Here is a 17,802-nt window from a genome sequence, read left to right on the forward strand (position 1 = left end):
TGTGATAGCATTTGAATAATCCAGTATGATTTCCTCATCTCAAGATCTTTAACTTAATCACAACTGCAAAGGTCCTTTTTCCTTTTAAAGTAACATTTACAGGTTTCAGGTTCAGTTCTCATAGTGGGTCATTGAATGGGGTGGAGGTTTGATGAAGGGTATTGGTAATGACAGAGAAACAGATTGAATATAATGTTTATTCCAACTGCTGGGCCAGTTGAAATTCCTGCTTGAGGGACTAAAACTAATCTGTGACTTTAATAGAGGTTTAGACTTGATGGGAAAGGAAAATAATGTACTCTAACTTAAATCTGGTACATTGTGCAGGGCAATAACATGCGTCATACTTGGCAATGAGCAAAAGCAGGCATATTCAGGGCTTTGTATTTTTTCATAACCTCAACTGCACATATATCTCTTTTTGCATATTAAGTAACTGTTGTGACCTCTTAGCCACTCTGTGTTAACCAAATGTAGAAATCTTACTCTTAAGTGGAGTTAAGAGTTTCAAGCTAATTTCTCTGGCTCGAGGTATAGATAGACCTTCTAGAAGCAAGGAAAGAACAGAGGTAACATGCTGAAAGGAAGCTGGGCTGATGGTGAGAGTGTTTTTATCCCTGGCTCACTATTAGTAAAACTCATAAAATATTCATTATTTATAGCTATAAATCATAGTCATGATTTCCATTCAAGGGAGAATTAATATCTAAACTTTCACTGTTTGGGTTAGAACCGGTCCCTGCTTTGCTTCAATTTTACTGAGTGGTGCAGGGATGTGCTTTTCTTCCATGTGTTATATAGTGCGCAGCCTAAAAAATAAGGTACTTTGCTCATTTCTGTATTTTCCTTAACAGAACATTCTGCACATATTTGTGAGATATAAAGTAGGCTTTGCTTCTCTGAAAAGGAAATTAAAATAGGTGCTTACTGAAATCACTGGGTAGAGATTAGGAATAAACACACAGTCAACATATTTAGTATTAATACTCATCTGCTGTTACTTAGCATACTTAAAACTAATTGATTCTGTTGAGATGTTTGAGTTTGTGTTCTTAGTTAACTTAGTGGTGAAGGAGGGGTTTATGTAAATAGAAAAAAAGTATTTTAGGTGGACTAGGAACAGAGACATCTAGCGAGGAGTGATGAAAGGTAATTAGGCGTGCAAGGACCAGCTGAAGAAGTAGCTCCTTATTGAGAAGATGGATAGAAGTAAGGAATGTGTCTGTTCAGTAATTTCTAAGTGTATTAATTCAGACTTTCGGGTCCTGATATTTTTGTGTACATAATATAAAACATACATTATTATAAAACAATTTAAGTAATTGCACTTACAGTCAAGTTATGAAACCAGTCTCTCAGAATAACAAAATTCATGTACAAACACTATCAGCAGATCACAGTCTCCTTTGCAAGTAATCCTCTTGTCTTAGGTCTGACATTTATTAATAATAGGGGCCTGTTTTTGTATTGGAACATCTTAATGGATTTGGTATTAAGACTTCAGCCAGTTTTTGTTTGCTTTTTCCCTCCTTCCCCTGGCAGCTTAGTCAAACCCTGAAACAGGCACGTCACCGGCTGGCATCCTTTAAAACCGTGAATGAAAAAAATGCATCAGTGTTTCCAGATGATACAAGGAAGAGCTTGCCCACCCAAGAGGTAAACTAATTTTTAATAAATTATTTTTAAAAATAGAGATTAAAATACAGATAAAGATTGATTTATACCTCATCTTGCCATTATTTAGAACTACAGAATAATTGGAGATGACCTTAAATATCCAATAGTAGGGAATGGCTACAAAATTATGATGTATTTCTATAGAGCCAGTCTAAAAAATATGCTTTCAAGAACATCTGAAGATGCGGGAAAGTGTCTGTGATACAAAGTTCAGTGAAAAAAGTAGGATACAGAATTAATACAATATAATCTCATTAAAAAATTCATTCAACCAGTATTTAAGGAATATCTGCAATTGCCAAGGCATTGCTCCAGGAGCAGGATTTACAATAGTGAAAAGATGGACAAAGATCCCCCATGGAGCTTCTGTGCTAGTGGGGAGACATTGAATAAATAAGCAAATAGCTATCTATTATAGTCTATATAGAATATAATTTCAAATGATAAGTGTTATGGAGAAAGTAAAGGAAAATAAAGAAATGGGGAGAGAATGCTGTATGCACAGACCAAGAAGTTAATACTGATTATTTCTGAGTAGTTTTATTACAGGTGATTTTTATTTTCTTCTCTTAGTTTTCTTTAAAATTTTTCTGTCTTGTATATATTTTGCTTTCTAATTAGGAAAAAATACCATTGTTTCTTAAAGAAAGAAATTGTTTTGATCAAAAATAAGGTAAGTAAATAATTGGAACTCAAATGTGAAACTAGACTTAAAAGGACAGTTAAGGCTGTACGTGTAAAATAACATTGTTCTGTGCCTACTTATTCCGGTGTTCACAAATATGGATGCTAAACTCATGTGCTTTCCTGTGTTTGCTTAATTTTAGGATTAGTTTCAAGTTTTGGTAGGCAGTACCTAGAAAAATGGACCATTAATCTTTTTACTCTGTTATCTTTTTCCCGTCGTCAACCCTGAGTCTTATTTAGTTCTTTCTCAGTTTCGCTTCCTAACTGGTGTTCTTTTAGGTTTTCCTAGATTATGCATATACCTTTTATTGTTTGTATTTTTTCCGTAAGTATTTCGACATGACAGTCAAAAACATTTGTCACTTACGTGGCTGCAGTTGGTAGAATGCTAAACCATAATGTCTCCCTCTCCATTATTAAGAAATTTATAGTTAAATATAAAAATACAAGTGGATGTTGGTGTATCTCCATATATGGCATTCCATCTTAGATGCTTTCAGAATGGTCACCTTTCTCTACCATTGCCTTATTGTGACTCAAAGTAGAGTTTCTTGTGTACCTAAATTCTTCTCGGTGGCTGAGTATCTTGACAATTTTCGTACCTACCCTGAACTGGGCTGTGCTATAGTTTGGGCCATTAGATTGATTCCGGGGAACTGTTAGAATGAGGCGATTGGATGCATTTTAACCAGAAAAAAAGGGTGATCAGATTTTAGAGACTGATATTTTATATTGTAGGGAGCATGTTCAAACCGTTCCATTGTTTTTCCACGAAGAGTACTGTTCACAGGTCTGACTGAAATAATGATCCAGTAGAAGGGAGGAGGATTAAGTCTGAGACAGCATTCTTACATAAACCAGTTTTATCCGTCAAAGGCGCCATTTAAGCGTTATACATTATTATTATGATAACGATGACGATGATGAATTCAGGCTGGCTGCTTGATTCCAAGGATCACATGTGTGTTTTTCAGGTATAACATCAGAAAAAAATCTACTCTATATAATTTAGAGTGATTAAGAAATTAGTGAGGTTTTTTCTTATCGCTTATATCAAGTATGTAGTCTCTCCCTCAAATCTGAACTTTTCTCCTACCTCAGTTGTCTGAAGTGGGAATCTTTCCATTCAGAAGGAGAACAATCTATAACCTATTTGAATTCTTGTGTCATTTCCTTGTTAGACTTAAATTTTTACTGACATTAGAACCTGTCTGGTTGTTATTGTTGCTCCAGATCTGAAGATATAAATAGAAAATATACTTGCTTGTCTCCTGTCAGGTCACCAAGACAAAATCATAAGCCTTCCGAAATTGTTACTGGCTAGTATAGGGGTAAATTGTCATTTATAAATGACAACCTGTTTCACTCCATGTTTGATGTGTGAATGATTTGTTTGTACATTTGAAGTAGAACTATTTGTTTTTCTTTATTCTGTATTAGACTGCCATAACCTACTAAGATCATGCCAGATCTCTCATAAAAACTCACTCTCATGAGCATATTGCTTTCTCTAGACCATTTATATTTGTATTGATTTTTTTCAGAAAGCACTTTGTAGGAAACCAGCATTCATCAGGATAAATATAGCAACAAAAGAGGAATTACCCTTTAAGGTTTACCAGGGTCTTTTAAGTACTGCGTAGTACCATAAATTTACGGAAAGTCAGGCAGGGCAATGTAAAGCGTAGAGGGAAAAAGTAATGGCTCGTTAGGACTATCCACAGCGATTCAAGGGTGGGTTTAAGGGTAAAGCTTATCACTAGTATTTTTTAAAAAATTTTATTGAGATATAATTCACATACCTAACAATTCACCCGTTTAAAATATACAACTCAGTGGTTTTTAGTATATTCACAGGGTTGTGCAACTGCCACCACAGTCTAATTCGGAACATTTTCTTCACCCCTGAAAGGATCCTTGTACCTGTTAGCTGTCACTCTTGTGCTCTCCTGTCCCTCTCCCCAGTCCTGAGCAACCACTGATCTGCTTTCTGTCCCTGTGGATTTGCTTATTGCAGTATTTTATGCAAATAGAATCATAGTATGTGGTCTTTTGTGACTGGCTTCTTTTACCTTGCATGGTATTTTCAAAGTTCATTCATGTTGTAGCGTGCTTCAGCACTTCCTTTTATTGCTGAGTCATATTCCGTTGTGTGGCTCTGTCCTGTTGGTATATCCATTCATCAGTTGATGGACGTTTTGATTGTTTCCATTTAGTGGCTTTTATGAATAATTGTGCTATGAGCAGTTGTTACATGTTCTTGTATGGATATTCATTTCTCTAGTTAGCGGAATTTCTGGGTCATTTGATAACTTTGTGTTTATTATTATTATTATTGCTGATGGAAAACAGCCAGGCTGTTTCCTGTCAGCAGTGAGGGTTTCAACTGCTTCACATCCTCTCCAAGACTTGTTGTTGTCCGTCTTTTTGATTATAGCCACCCTAGTGGGTGTGAAGTGGTATCACTCTACTTCTGATTTGTATATTCCTAGTTATTAATGATCTTGTGCACCTTTTCATGTGCTTATTGCCCGTTTACATATTTCTTGTGGAGAAAGTGTTAATATGATCCCCGTTTTGTAGTTGGGTTATTTGCCTTTTTATTATCAGATTATAAGCGTTCTTTATATATTCTGGATATAAATCAGTTACATGATTTGCAAGTATTTTCTCCCATTCTGTGGGTTGTCATTTCACTTCCTTATGCTGTCATTTGCGGCACAAACTTTAAAATTTTGGTGTAGTCCAATTTATCTTTTTTTTCCTCTTTCATTGCTTGTTCTTTTGTGTGGTAGCTGATAAACTGTTGCTTAATCTGGGGTCATGAAAATTTCCTCCTGTATATTCTCCTAATAATTTTATAGTTTTAGCTATTACATGAGGTCTGTGACCCATTGTGAGTTAATTTTTACATGTGGTATGAGGCAGTGTTCTACCTTAATTCTTTTGCATGTGGATATCTACTTGTCCCAACACAATTTTTTCGAAAAAGCTATTCTTTCTCCATTTAATTTTCTTTACACTCTTTTTGAAAATTAATCGACTATGAATGTAGGAGTTTATTGTTGTCTTTACAATATTATCTTCAGAGATCCATGAAGATGGGGATTTTTCTATTTATTAAGATCTTCTTTAATTCAGTTCAACAGTGTTGTGTGGTTTCCAGTGTACATTCTCACACTTCTTTTGTAGTGTCCTGTTTTTATATTTGACTATACTGACCTACCCAAATTATATTAGTCGTGTGCTGAAGCCTAGAATTTAATTGCAAACACATTGTTTCTACCCGAAATAGATAACATTTGGGTTTTTTTATTTTTTATTTAAAAAAATTTTTGTTTGTGTGTTCTTTAGGAATCTGACTCTGAGGAATCTTCATCTAGTGCAGCAGACAAGAAAGGGAGAGAAAATTTGGTCTCATTGGACCAACAGGATCTCCTCCTGGAAGACAAGGACAAACCCATCAGCAGGGTTCGGGTAAAGCAGAGTGAAAGGAGATAGTGTAACAGAAGTTAGACTAATTATAATTTGGACTAGGGAGGCCAGTACTGTTGTACTGGTTTGGGATTGTAGATTTAGGTTAAGTAAAGACTATAATTTCACATTTTATTTTAATAATTTGTTTGACTACCATATCCTTTTAAGATTATTTTAGGAGTCTTGTGGAAAACCTCAAATGTTGCTACTACCTGGCATTCTATTTTTGTTGTTTATGTTCAGTTTCAGAAAATACAATTCAAAAATCCGTTATTTGCTGTGATGAAAGAGGAAGACCCAAAGAAGTTACATCTTCAGGGCCTTCAGAATATTCTGCCAGAAACCCAGGATTATCTTCCAGAAGCCCAAGGTCATTTGACCGGAGTCCAGAGTATTGAGCTGGAAGCCCAGAATATTGAGCCACATGCCCAGGCTGTTGAGTTGGAAGGCCAGGCTGTTGAGCCCAAAGCCCAAGCCATTGAGCCTGAAGCCCAAGTTGTTAAGACAGAAACTCAGGGAATTATGCAGAAAGCCCAGAGTATTGAACTAGAAGATGGAAGTATTAAGTTGGAAGTCCAGAACTTTCTATCTTCAAATCAGGCTTTTCTACCCAAAGACCAGAATATTCTACCCACATGTCAGGACCAGAACTTTCTACCCCATGACAACAGTATTCTACTCTACCAACATTTTCTCTGCAAAGACCAACATGTTCTCCCTAAAGACCAGACTATTCAACCCAAGTGTCAGGACCAGGATTTTATACCCGAAGACCAGCATATTCTTGCCAAAGACCAGAATATTCTACTCAAATTTCAAGAGCAGCATTTTCTACCCAGAGACCAGTGTGTTTTGTCCCCAGAACAGAATACTCTGCCCAAATGTCAGGATCAGGACTTTCTACTCAGATATCAGGTAAAATAGAGTGAAAGGAGACATAGCAAGAAAAATAAGCTATTTTAAGATTTGGAGTTGGATTTGCGGGGACTATACTGCAGCTGATTTAGAGATTCATAATTGGGAAAATAATTTCCTGGTTGATTTCTAAAAACTCTACAGAGTTCTCATTAAGTCAAACTAATATCAGCAGCATATTACCCCTGTCTGGACAATTTACTTAAAAAAAAAAATCTTTGCCCTGGTTGGTGTGGCTCAGTGGATTGAGTGCTGGCCTGTGAACTGAAAGATTGCTGGTTCGATTCCCAGTCAGGGCATATGCCTGGGTTGTGGGCCAGATCCCCAGTTGGGAGCGTGTGAGAAGCAACCGATCGATACATCTCTCGCACATTGATGTTTCTCTCCTACTCTTTCTCCTTCCCTTCCCCTCTTTCTAAAAATAAATAAAATCTTAAAAAAAAAAAACTTCATTAGGGAAGCTATTTCTGGCAGCTGTCATCTTCTCTGACAGCTGAAAGATGGGTAAAGGAGTGGCCCACCACCTTCCGACAGTATCTGTGAACCCAGGTTCCAAGGCCAGCCCTCTACCAGAGGTCAGCTAGGCCAGAAGGAGAAGAAAGGGATCAACAGGAAGTGACTTACTTAGGGGTGTGGCTGGGCTTATGTGGAACAGAATATATAGGCTTTTGTTTTATTCCTTAAGATGTCCAGTTAAACTCTGACCTCAGATAACTCTGAATTCTCATTATAGCCTAAAGTATTATTAGTTAACCTGTCTTTCTTAACTGAACAGTTGATATGTTGTGTTTGTTCTTTTTTAGAAAGCAATTTAAAGCAGCCAGCATCAATTTTGATTGGGAGGAGAGGGAGAGAGGTATTTCCTCTGGATGTCCATCTGGATCTTCTCCACAGGCATCAAGATGAGGCCTCTATCAGGGGCAAGGTAGAATGGAGAAAAGAGAGGGACCAGCAAGAACTGAGTTGTTCAGGGGTTAGTTTGGAGTTTGCAAAGATTGTTCTCAGCTAGACCTTAGAACTGACAAAAAAGTATGTTTTTTTGTTTTATTTCATAGAATTTCACATTATCCCGAGTTTAAAAAATTACCATAAGGTTCTCCTTGCTATTATATTACTCCTACTAGACCATTTACAGTTTGATTTTTTCTTTCACAAAATATGCTTCAAGGAGCCATACTATTATATGATATGAGAAAGGGAAAGATGACTTTTCTCTGGCAGGTTATCAGCCTCTGACTCCTGAACTCCAGGACCAGGCCTTCAGCAGAGATCAGAAAGAGCAGAAGAAGAGAGAGATAAGCAGGAAGTAAAGTGACTGGATTTTAGACATTCTCAGCAACTGGTAATTTGAAGTGTAGAGTCAGGTGCAAAAGTCCCTGGTCTAATGAACTGTATCAATCAAATCAGTTCTGTCATCACAAGGCTGATAAGTCATGTTCACATTCTTATTGTAGAATCAGTTAGACTGTTTTAATTTACTAAGATGACATCGCAATTTCTGCTGAAGCCCATGGGATTACCTTGTGGCAATTGCCCCTACATGAATAATGTAGGAAGAAGTAGCAGATCCTAAATTACTTAAAATTTGAGGAGTTTGTCATGTACATGGTTTGGGATTAAAAATTAAGGTCTACAGATTTGAGCTAAAAATGTGCCATCCTTGTTCAGATGAAAATGTATCAGAATATCGTCACCATTTCCCTGGCGTTCTCACTGAAGCTACCATGTTATTTGTAGCACGTTGCCCTGGTTGGACAATTTCTTTCTTTCTTTTTCTTTGTTCCTTTAGAACATGTTTTTCAAGCAGCCATCATCTTTTATGAGAGAAGGGAGAGTGAGAGATGAACTGCCTCTGGAGTTCCATCATTACGTTAATCCTGAAGCTGCGCCTGGAGATCAGGTAGAGCAGAGGACAGCGGGAGTGCTGTCACTTTCCAAAAGAGCAACAGAGACAAAGTTACTTAAGATCTGGGCTGGAGCTTGTCAAGCTATCTACACAGATACATAGGATGCATAGAATTAAGGCTTCTAGAGTTAGACTAAGGATATAATGTTTACAGTTACTTCAAAGTGAGTCCATTCTAAAGACTCCAGATGAGAAAGCATTCCTCTGTCATTCTGGTTAAATAAGAGACAGGTTTTGTATAATATTGATTGGTTAACAGTAAGTCTTTTTTTTTTTTTTTTTTTTTTTAACTCAAGTCATTTAGCATACTTATTTGACCTTACACATTCTTTTATAAGTACTGAAGGAATTCTACTCTTGGTCAACTGAAGCAGTACACCAAACCCAGGCATGCAGTTTGCAAGCCAGTTATGATGAAAGACCAAACAAGCTGTTTGCTGCCTCAAAGCTTCCTGAACTTTACCACCTCTAGCGTTTGTGCACAGAATTATTGGGGACACCAAGTGGGAGTACTTGTGGAAATGACACCAGCTTGTGACCTGGCTTTACCTTGGAAAAATTCTAGCATATTATAAAAATATTTCCTTGTTGCCTTATTTTCTTTAAAATGTATTGTTGATAAAAGAGTTTCTCCATGCAGAAAACAAAAGTGCCAGAATAATCTGGGATTTGCTTTAAAATACTCCAGGAAAAAAAATGGGAAAAGAGACAAATGAAAAAATAAAATGTTGCTAATTGTTGAAGCTGGGTGACTCCTACTCTGATGTGTGTTGGGAAATTTTATATTAAACACACACACACACAGACTCCTGTTAAATTACCCTGGTATCATTATTCTGGGACTGTCACTGAAGTCTACATTATTGTCACTAACTCATCATTTCTGCTTAGATGATTAGGTTTGTATTTTGTTATCCCTTGCAAGCAAGCATATCAAGCAACCCTCATTTTTTGAGAGATGAGAGTCTTAAAGAGGAATTGCTTCCGGAGTGCCAACGGCATGTTTCGCCCAGCATTCAAGACCTAGCCTCTCCCAGAGCATAAGTAGAGCATGCTTTAGTGAGGAGCAAGTAGCAGGGAGTAAATTGCTTGTGTTTTGGCTCAAGATTGACAGGGCAATGTAGTAAGTGCTGCAGGGGTTTAGCTTTAAGGTCAATAATAATGGACAAAGATATAATATCCTCACATTCGGTGATGTATCACACCATTCTGACCTATTGTTGCCCTGGTATGATGTTTCTGCTTGGAAAATTGATGTTCAATGTTTGTGTTGCCTGTTGGCACAGGAACTATGAGCTGGCCACATAATATGACAGTCAGCATGGAGAGGGGACTCATTGCTGGCAGGCCATGAATATGTCTCACATGAAATCCAGGATCCACGCTCTGTCAAAGAGCAGGTGGAGCAGAGTAGAGTAAATAAAAAGCAGCAAAAAGGAAATTGGAGTTTGATCTGGGTTTGCCAGAGCTATGCTACTAACAATAATGGTGATGATGATAGCATTATCTCTTATTAATAATATCAATAATATTGATATTATAATTGACAGCTTACATTCTTAAGCACTTAGCTATGGCTAAAATTGATTAGAACTTTGTGTCTATTGTCTCATTTAATTCTCACAATAACCCTGGGAGGTAGATTCTATTATTATCCTTGTTTTATAGATGAAGAAACTTACGATTGCTTTGTGGCTACTGCTAAGGTCCATAATACTGGCAAGAAGTATAATGTCTACTTTCATTCCATAATGTATCAGACTATTCTGACCTATTTAGATGACCTCAGGGCTATCACTGCAGCCTACAGTATTTTCACTGCCATTGTGCCACTGCTCATACAGTATGGTGGGTGCTTTTGTGTCTTTTAGAGCTTATACTCCAGGCAGCAGCAGCAGCCATCTGTTGGGACAGCTGAAAGCAGGAGAGATTTGCTTCTGGATGGTCATCAGTATCTTCCACCCAAGTGTCGGAGAGATGCTTCCAGAAGAAGACAGGTAAAGCAGCCATAGGGTATGAGCAATAGAATTAAAACAGCAACCTTGACTGATGTGGCTCAGTGGATTGAGTGCCAGCCCGTCCACCAAAGGGTCTCTGGTTCGATTCACAGGCAGGGCACATGCCTGGGTTATGAGCCAGGTCCCCAGTTGAGGGTGTGTGAGAGGCAACCACAATTGATGTTTCTCTCCCTCTCTTTCTCCCTCCCTTCCACTCTCTCTAAAATTAAATAAATAAAATATATAAAGGAAGAAGAAATAATTAAAACAGGATTATAGGCACTTACTGAGCTGGGAGTGTTAAAGCTAGCAAAAGGCAGATTCCTGTTTTTGTTCATTTTGTGTTAAACGTATCCTGACCTAAGGATACTCTAGGTCACTGAAACCTAGGGTATTGTCAGGAGTACTTGTTGCCTATTGGAAAAACTATATTTTATATGTATGTTCTTTACAAAAGGTGTATTTCTGGTGGCTATTGTCTTTTATGGTGTGAGAGAAGAAGAAATGGATGGTTTTTGAAGGGGAGGGGTCAGGTGGATCTTCTACCTGATGACCAGGACTAGATCTCCATCAGTAAGCTGGTAGAACATAAGGGAGGGCCACCAAGAAATAAATTGTCCATACTTCGGGCTGGAGCTTGTTAGAGTTGTTATATTGCCTAAGTTTTGGTATATTGAGTTGAGATCAATGGTTGTTCAAGAAAATATTAAAATACCTTGGCCTACTATGATTTTTCCATGGCTTAACTGAAGTCTGGTTTATTCCCATAGAATTTTACCACTGGCTGGATAATTTCTATATTGTGGTTTTATGTTATTTTTAAAATAGCCTTCTGGCAACCAGTGTTGTTACAATATATGAAAGAGATAAAGAGAAATTTCCCCTTCGCCCTTTTAAGAGAGCAGAAAGAAAAGGAGGCAGGGAGGCAGAAAGCAGGCTTTGGGCGGAGGTTTTCAGAACTAAGCTGGCGCTCTTGTGTGAGTTTTAGTTGGGGTCTATAAGGCTGGCTTTGTCTTTCCCTTGGACCCTTCAGCTGCGAAGAGAGGGGGGGTCTGCTGCATGGGCAACAGCAGACCCTCCATATCACCCTGCCCAGGCTCTGTAGCTTCAGTTTCACTTGAGAGGACACTCCAGCGTCATCGCAAGATGTCGACTCAACACGGGAGGAGACAGATACCGGTTATAAGCTCATCCGATTGGCGAAGGAAACGAGCGCCAGGGGTCTCCTCTGACGGTGGGAGAGGTCATCGCACCTCACTGGACAGCTACCGTCTCGCCATGGCTCGCCTGCCCCACTGGGTGCGTGGGGATCAGAGAGGCGCCTCTCGAAAAGTGGGCCACAAAACACCCGCACCAGTTAATTCCAAGCAAACAACAAGAAAGAAGCCTCCGGCTCTTCGCCTCGCTAGCTGGAACATCAGGACCATGTGCCCCGGACTTACTGCAGACCTTCCGTGGATCAAGGGTGCCAGGAAAACCGCTGTCATCGATAGGGAACTGGCACGACTAAACATCGACATTGCGGCTCTACAGGAGACCCGGTTGGCCGACAACGGAACTATCAGAGAAACCAACTACACCTTCTACTGGCAAGGGAAGTCTCCGGACCAACCAAGACAGCACGGTGTTGGGTTCGCTGTGAAGAACACGCTTGTTAACTCCATAGAGTCACCCACAGGAGGCACAGAGAGATTACTTACCCTCCGATTGTCAACAACTTTTGGCCCAGTCAGCATTCTTAGCGCGTATGCCCCAACCCTCTGCGCCACCACCGAAGAGAAAGAACAGTTCTACCATGCACTGGACGAAGCGTTATCCAAGATTCCCAGAAGTAACGCTCTCTATCTCCTTGGAGACTTCAACGCAAGAGTAGGAGCCGACCACATGGCCTGGCCCACCTGCCTCGGAAACTTTGGGAGAGGAAAGATCAATGAGAATGGTCAGCGACTGCTTGAGCTTTTGTGTCACCACGGCCTGTGCGTGACAAACACATTCTTCAAGTGCAAAGAGATCCACCAGGTGTCATGGAGGCACCCCCGCTCCCGTCATTGGCACCAGCTTGACCTCGTCATCACCAGAAGAACGGATATTGGCAGCACCCTCCTCACCCGCAGCTACCACAGTGCAGACTGCGACACGGACCATGCCCTCGTGGTAAGCAAGGTGCGCATAATGCCGAAGAGGTTGCACCACTCCAAGATGAAGGGTCGCCCACGCATCAACACCAGTTGTGCCAGCAACCCAGTTAAGACCCAGCAATTCATCAACAAGATGGAAGATGCACTCGGCGAGGGAGTGGCGGCAGATGACATTATCGAATCCAATTGGCCACGTCTCCGTGACGCCATATACAACTCCGCCATTATTGCTTACGGGAAGAAAGAGCGGAAGAACACTGACTGGTACGAGGCTCACTGGGAAGAAATGGAACCCGTGATCGAGGCTAAGAGGAAGGCCCTACTGGCTTACAAGGCCACGCCCACTCCCAGTACACTTCAAGCTCTACGGGCTGCCAGGAACAAAGTCCAGAAGACCGCCCGCCACTGTGCCAACACCTATTGGCTAAACCTGTGCAGAAGCATTCAGGAAGCCGCCGATATAGGCAACGCACGAGGAATGTATGAGGGTATCAAGAAGGCAACAGGCCCAATCCCCTCCAAGATCGCCCCCCTTAAGTCCAAGACAGGTGAGGTCATCACTGACCAGGAACAGCAAATGCGGCGGTGGACCGAGCACTACCTCGAGCTGTACGCAACGAGGAACACCGTAACAGACACTGCTCTTAACGCCATCCCAGACCTACCAGTCATGGAGGAGCTAGACACCCCACCTACTGCGGCAGAGCTCGGCAAAGCCATCGACCGCCTCGCTTGCGGGAAAGCACCAGGAAGCGACGGAATCCCTCCAGAAATCCTAAAGAGCGGGAAACCAGTCCTGCTACAGCCGCTCCACCATCTACTCTGTCTCTGCTGGAAGGAGGGTTACATCCCCCAGGATATGAGAGACGCCAACATTATCACCATGTACAAGAACAAAGGAGACCGCAGCGACTGCAACAACTACCGGGGCATCTCTCTCCTCAGCGTCGTCGGCAAAGTATTCGCCCGGGTCGCTCTTGCCCGCCTGCAGACCCTTGCTTCCCGCGTCTACCCAGAGTCCCAGTGTGGCTTCAGAGCTGGCCGCTCAACAGTGGACATGATCTTCTCCCTACGCCAGCTGCAGGAGAAGTGTCACGAGCAGCATAAACCACTCTACCTCACCTTTATTGACCTCACGAAGGCGTTTGATCTGGTCAGTCGAAGCGGACTCTTCAGCTTGCTACGGAAGATTGGCTGTCCACCACATCTGCTTGCTGTGGTCATGTCCTTTCACGACAACATGCACAGCACGGTGTCCTACAACGGCGCAACCTCTGAGGCCTTCCCAGTCAGCAGCGGAGTAAAGCAGGGCTGCGTCCTCGCGCCTACGCTGTTCGGAATCTTCTTCTCCATGCTCCTCCAATACGCCTTTAAGGACTGCAGCGAGGGTGTCTTCATTCACACCAGATCCGATGGCAAGCTCTACAACCTGGCCCGTCTACGAGCCAAGACCAAAGTCAAAGAGGTGCTCATCCGTGAGATGCTCTTCGCCGACGACGCAGCTTTGACATCACACTCCGAAGAGGGACTCCAACAGCTAGTCACTTGCCTTTCCCACGCATGCAAGGAGTTCGGACTAGCCATCAGCCTGACGAAGACGAATGTTATGGCTCAAGGCACGGGGACTCCCCCATGCATCACCATCGATGGATACACCCTGGAGGTTGTCAACGACTTCACTTACCTCGGGTCCACCATCTCGAGCTCTCTGTCAGTCGACTTGGAGGTCAACCGGAGAATCGCCAGGGCAGCCACAGTTATGGCCAAACTGAACCGGCGAGCGTGGAACAATTCCAGCCTCACTGAGAAAACCAGACTGCGCATCTACCAAGCCTGCGTACTCAGCACTCTCCTCTATGGCAGCGAGACGTGGACCACCTACGCAAGGCACGAAAGGAAACTCAACAGCTTCCACATGAGGTGCCTGCGACGCGTCCTGCATGTCGCCTGGCAGGATAAGGTCCCCAACACCGAGGTGCTGAAGCGAGCCAATATGAGCAGTTTGCATGCAGTTCTTAGCGAGAGACGCCTCAGGTGGCTCGGCCATGTCAAAAGAATGGATGCAGGCCGTATCCCCAAAGACCTCCTCTACGGCGAGCTAGCAGAAGGCAAGAGGATGACAGGGCGCCCAAAACTGCGGTTCAAAGACATCTGCAAAAAGGACATGACACAATGCTCCATCAATCTCAACACATGGGAAGTTCAAGCAGACGACCGCCTAGCCTGGAGGCTCGCGGTCAGGCAAGGTACGTCACGCGCGGAGGCTGCGCGCAACGAGGAGGCGGTCCAGAAAAGATCGAGGCGGAAGCAGCGTCAGCAGCAGCAACAACAGCCATCTGCCTTCACCTGTACCAAGTGCGGCAGGGATTGTCACTCCCGAATCGGACTGCACAGCCATTCTCGGCGGTGCAGATAGACTCTCAAGAAGCTACGCCATCGTCTCTCGAGACGGACGGCTGCCGACGACGATAAGGCTGGCCCAAGGGTCCGCTGTCATGCCTTTTTCCACGTCGTCATTTATGTATCCTGAACTGTGCCAGGCTCTTTCCTGCCGCAGGCCTTTTGCATATGTTTTTTTCTCTTCCTGGATATTCGTTTCTGCTTTTCCTCACAAAACTGGCCCTTTCTTATCCTCCAGGTTTCAGCTAAAATGTCACCTCCTTAGAAAAGACTGCCCTGAGCAAATGATCAAAAACAGGTCTCCCCTCTTTTCTTTTTTTTTTTAAATCCCTGTATTCTGTTTCCTTCTCAGTACATAAAACACTTTGTACACTTTGTAATTATTTACTTATTTGCATGATTTCCACTGGTCTGTAAGCTTCATGAGGGGAGGCACACAGCTGTTTTACTTACCGCTGTATGGGCAGCCTTTAGCACAGTGTGGTACCTGTGAGTCTCTTCCTAAATGTGTCTTGAATGAATTAGTGAGTCAGTCGAACATTTATTGAGCACCTGTTAGGTGTTAGCCATTGTTTAGGTACTAAATGCCAGAGATGGAGCTCTGAACAAGGCACAGCACTCACATCTCTAAGGAAGAGAGACTGAGACGTAAGCAGATGGATTCGAGGCAACGTAACTAGCTGTAGAGGAGGCTCGGGCTTTAACTGAGCGCGGGAGGGGGTGCCTGATTGTTCATGGCGCGTGTGGGGTCGCAGTCACCACCCTTCTTGTCCTTCTGCCACACTAGCCCTGAAAATCCTCAGCCCCTGGCCAGTCCTTTCTCCGTTTAGGTTCCCGGGTAATTGAATCTTGTGGGAGAAAACACTTTATTCATGTAGATTTGAACTACATTCATACTAGCGTCTACGATCCCAGCTGGGTCCTCAGTACTGCGTAGCATTTTCCTTGCCTGCCCTTCCCATCGCCCACACTGATAATTCTAAGCCTTAACACCTCTTAGAGTTCTTGCTGCTCCCCCCTACTCTGGCTTTCCTGAAGAAAAGAGCTGCCACTACTCAGTAACTGCCTCGGCCATATACTTTTTGCCAGCCTTCCTATTCCTGCTGTCTCAGAGGAAGAGCTTCTCTCTTTGGACCCATATCTGGATTGTCTTGCCACCTTTTTCTTCTGGGTCCAATTTTGAGTGTTATATTGTAAGACTCTGGTTTCAATTAAACTCCTCTAAAGAATGTTTCATCTCTTTTGTGTGTTTGTTTTAGCAGGCATTAGCCTGCTTAGGTTCAGACTCAGTAGCTTCTCAGCATCTGTGGCCTGCGGCTCCAGGGTCAGTCAGTTCTCAGAGCCTTCGTTGCATGCCTGTAAGTCCAGCCCTGCACGCCCAGCTTGGGGTGACCCTGGGATATGTGCCAGGTCACACGCAGAATTGAAGGCTCCACTTTTCTAGCTTGCTCACCTTCAGGATACCCACCCCCTACACTCTCCAGCTGCCACAGGCCACATTTTTAGTTACAATCAATCAGATAGAAAGGGGCCAATAGCGGGCTGACTCCTTCACCAATGCTGGAAGTCCAGTTTTTCTTACTTTTTTGAAAGCAGAAAATAATTTCATCTTTATTGTAGCAAAAGAAAAAAACAAACAGAAAGAAAAAAACCCATAAAAATACCAGAGAGAGCCATCATTAGCCTTTTGCTATTTCTTATTTTCCAATTTTGTCTAAAACAGGCAAATAAATAACTTTAAAAATACCTTTTTGAGGTATACAGTCACATCTTGTCATTCATGGTAGTTACGTTCTATAAAGTTGCCCCCGACACTGAAGTAGCAGATACCAAACCACTGCTCCCAGGGGAGGAAACCCAGGACTGGGTTCCTGCCAGCCTCTGATCACTACATTACCTTGTTTCATGTGAATTTCTGTTTAAAGACCCCATATTTAATATACAGGGTGGGGCAGAAGTAAGTTTACAGTTGTGAGTACGCGAAACAGTTTATTCTTGTATTATTATTTATTAATTATTGCATTATTTTCCATACGAACAACTGTAAACCTACTTTTGCTCCACCCTATCGATTGCCGACTTGTTAACATGGAACCCAGGGCCAATAGCCCTGTAGCTTATGCCTGAAGAAAGCTTTTCTAATACACGCATGTTCTTCATAAGACACACCACAGCCTTCTCAGGTTTAGGAATACTAGACAGCACTGCAATATTGTGCTTAGGGGCCATTTTAAACAGCAAAGTCACCAACAAAAAGCAAAGATCTTGGCACTGAATGTACCTTGGAAAGAATTCTTGTTTACAGTGTGAAGGCTGAAACAAAACCTTGTGCAATGTCGTCTGATAATGTGCACATCTGGCACCTCGAATTTGTCACAGCTCTGTGCATGTCTGCAAAAGACCACAGAACACTGTGAGTACTGATTTTGGGCTTACAAATACATTTTAGCAAACAGGTGAATTAATAATAAGGAATATATGAATAAGGAGGATTGACTAATTTACACACCCTTCAATTCACCCATTTAAAGTGTACAATTCAGTGTTTTTAATATATTCAAAAGGTTGTGCAAACATTGCCTCAATCAATTTCAGAACATTTTCA

The 17,802-nt window shown here is 42.0% G+C and overlaps 1 protein-coding gene across 1 annotated transcript in view; it reads left to right on the forward strand.

Moving 5' to 3' along the window:
- Nucleotides 1–17,802, forward strand: part of CCDC15 (coiled-coil domain containing 15) — a 45,105-nt gene that overhangs the window by 9,440 nt on the left and 17,863 nt on the right. Inside the window, exons 5-9 of the mRNA XM_090292531.1 lie at nucleotides 1,543–1,656; nucleotides 5,719–5,841; nucleotides 6,091–6,756; nucleotides 8,546–8,656; nucleotides 10,534–10,659. Coding sequence (XP_090148657.1) covers nucleotides 1,543–1,656; nucleotides 5,719–5,841; nucleotides 6,091–6,756; nucleotides 8,546–8,656; nucleotides 10,534–10,659 — 1,140 coding nt within the window. The remainder of the gene's footprint in view (nucleotides 1–1,542; nucleotides 1,657–5,718; nucleotides 5,842–6,090; nucleotides 6,757–8,545; nucleotides 8,657–10,533; nucleotides 10,660–17,802) is intronic.

Source organism: Furipterus horrens, unplaced genomic scaffold (genome assembly GCF_987537825.1).
Source record: "Furipterus horrens unplaced genomic scaffold, mFurHor1.1.pri manual_scaffold_11, whole genome shotgun sequence".
Taxonomy (NCBI): domain Eukaryota; kingdom Metazoa; phylum Chordata; class Mammalia; order Chiroptera; family Furipteridae; genus Furipterus; species Furipterus horrens.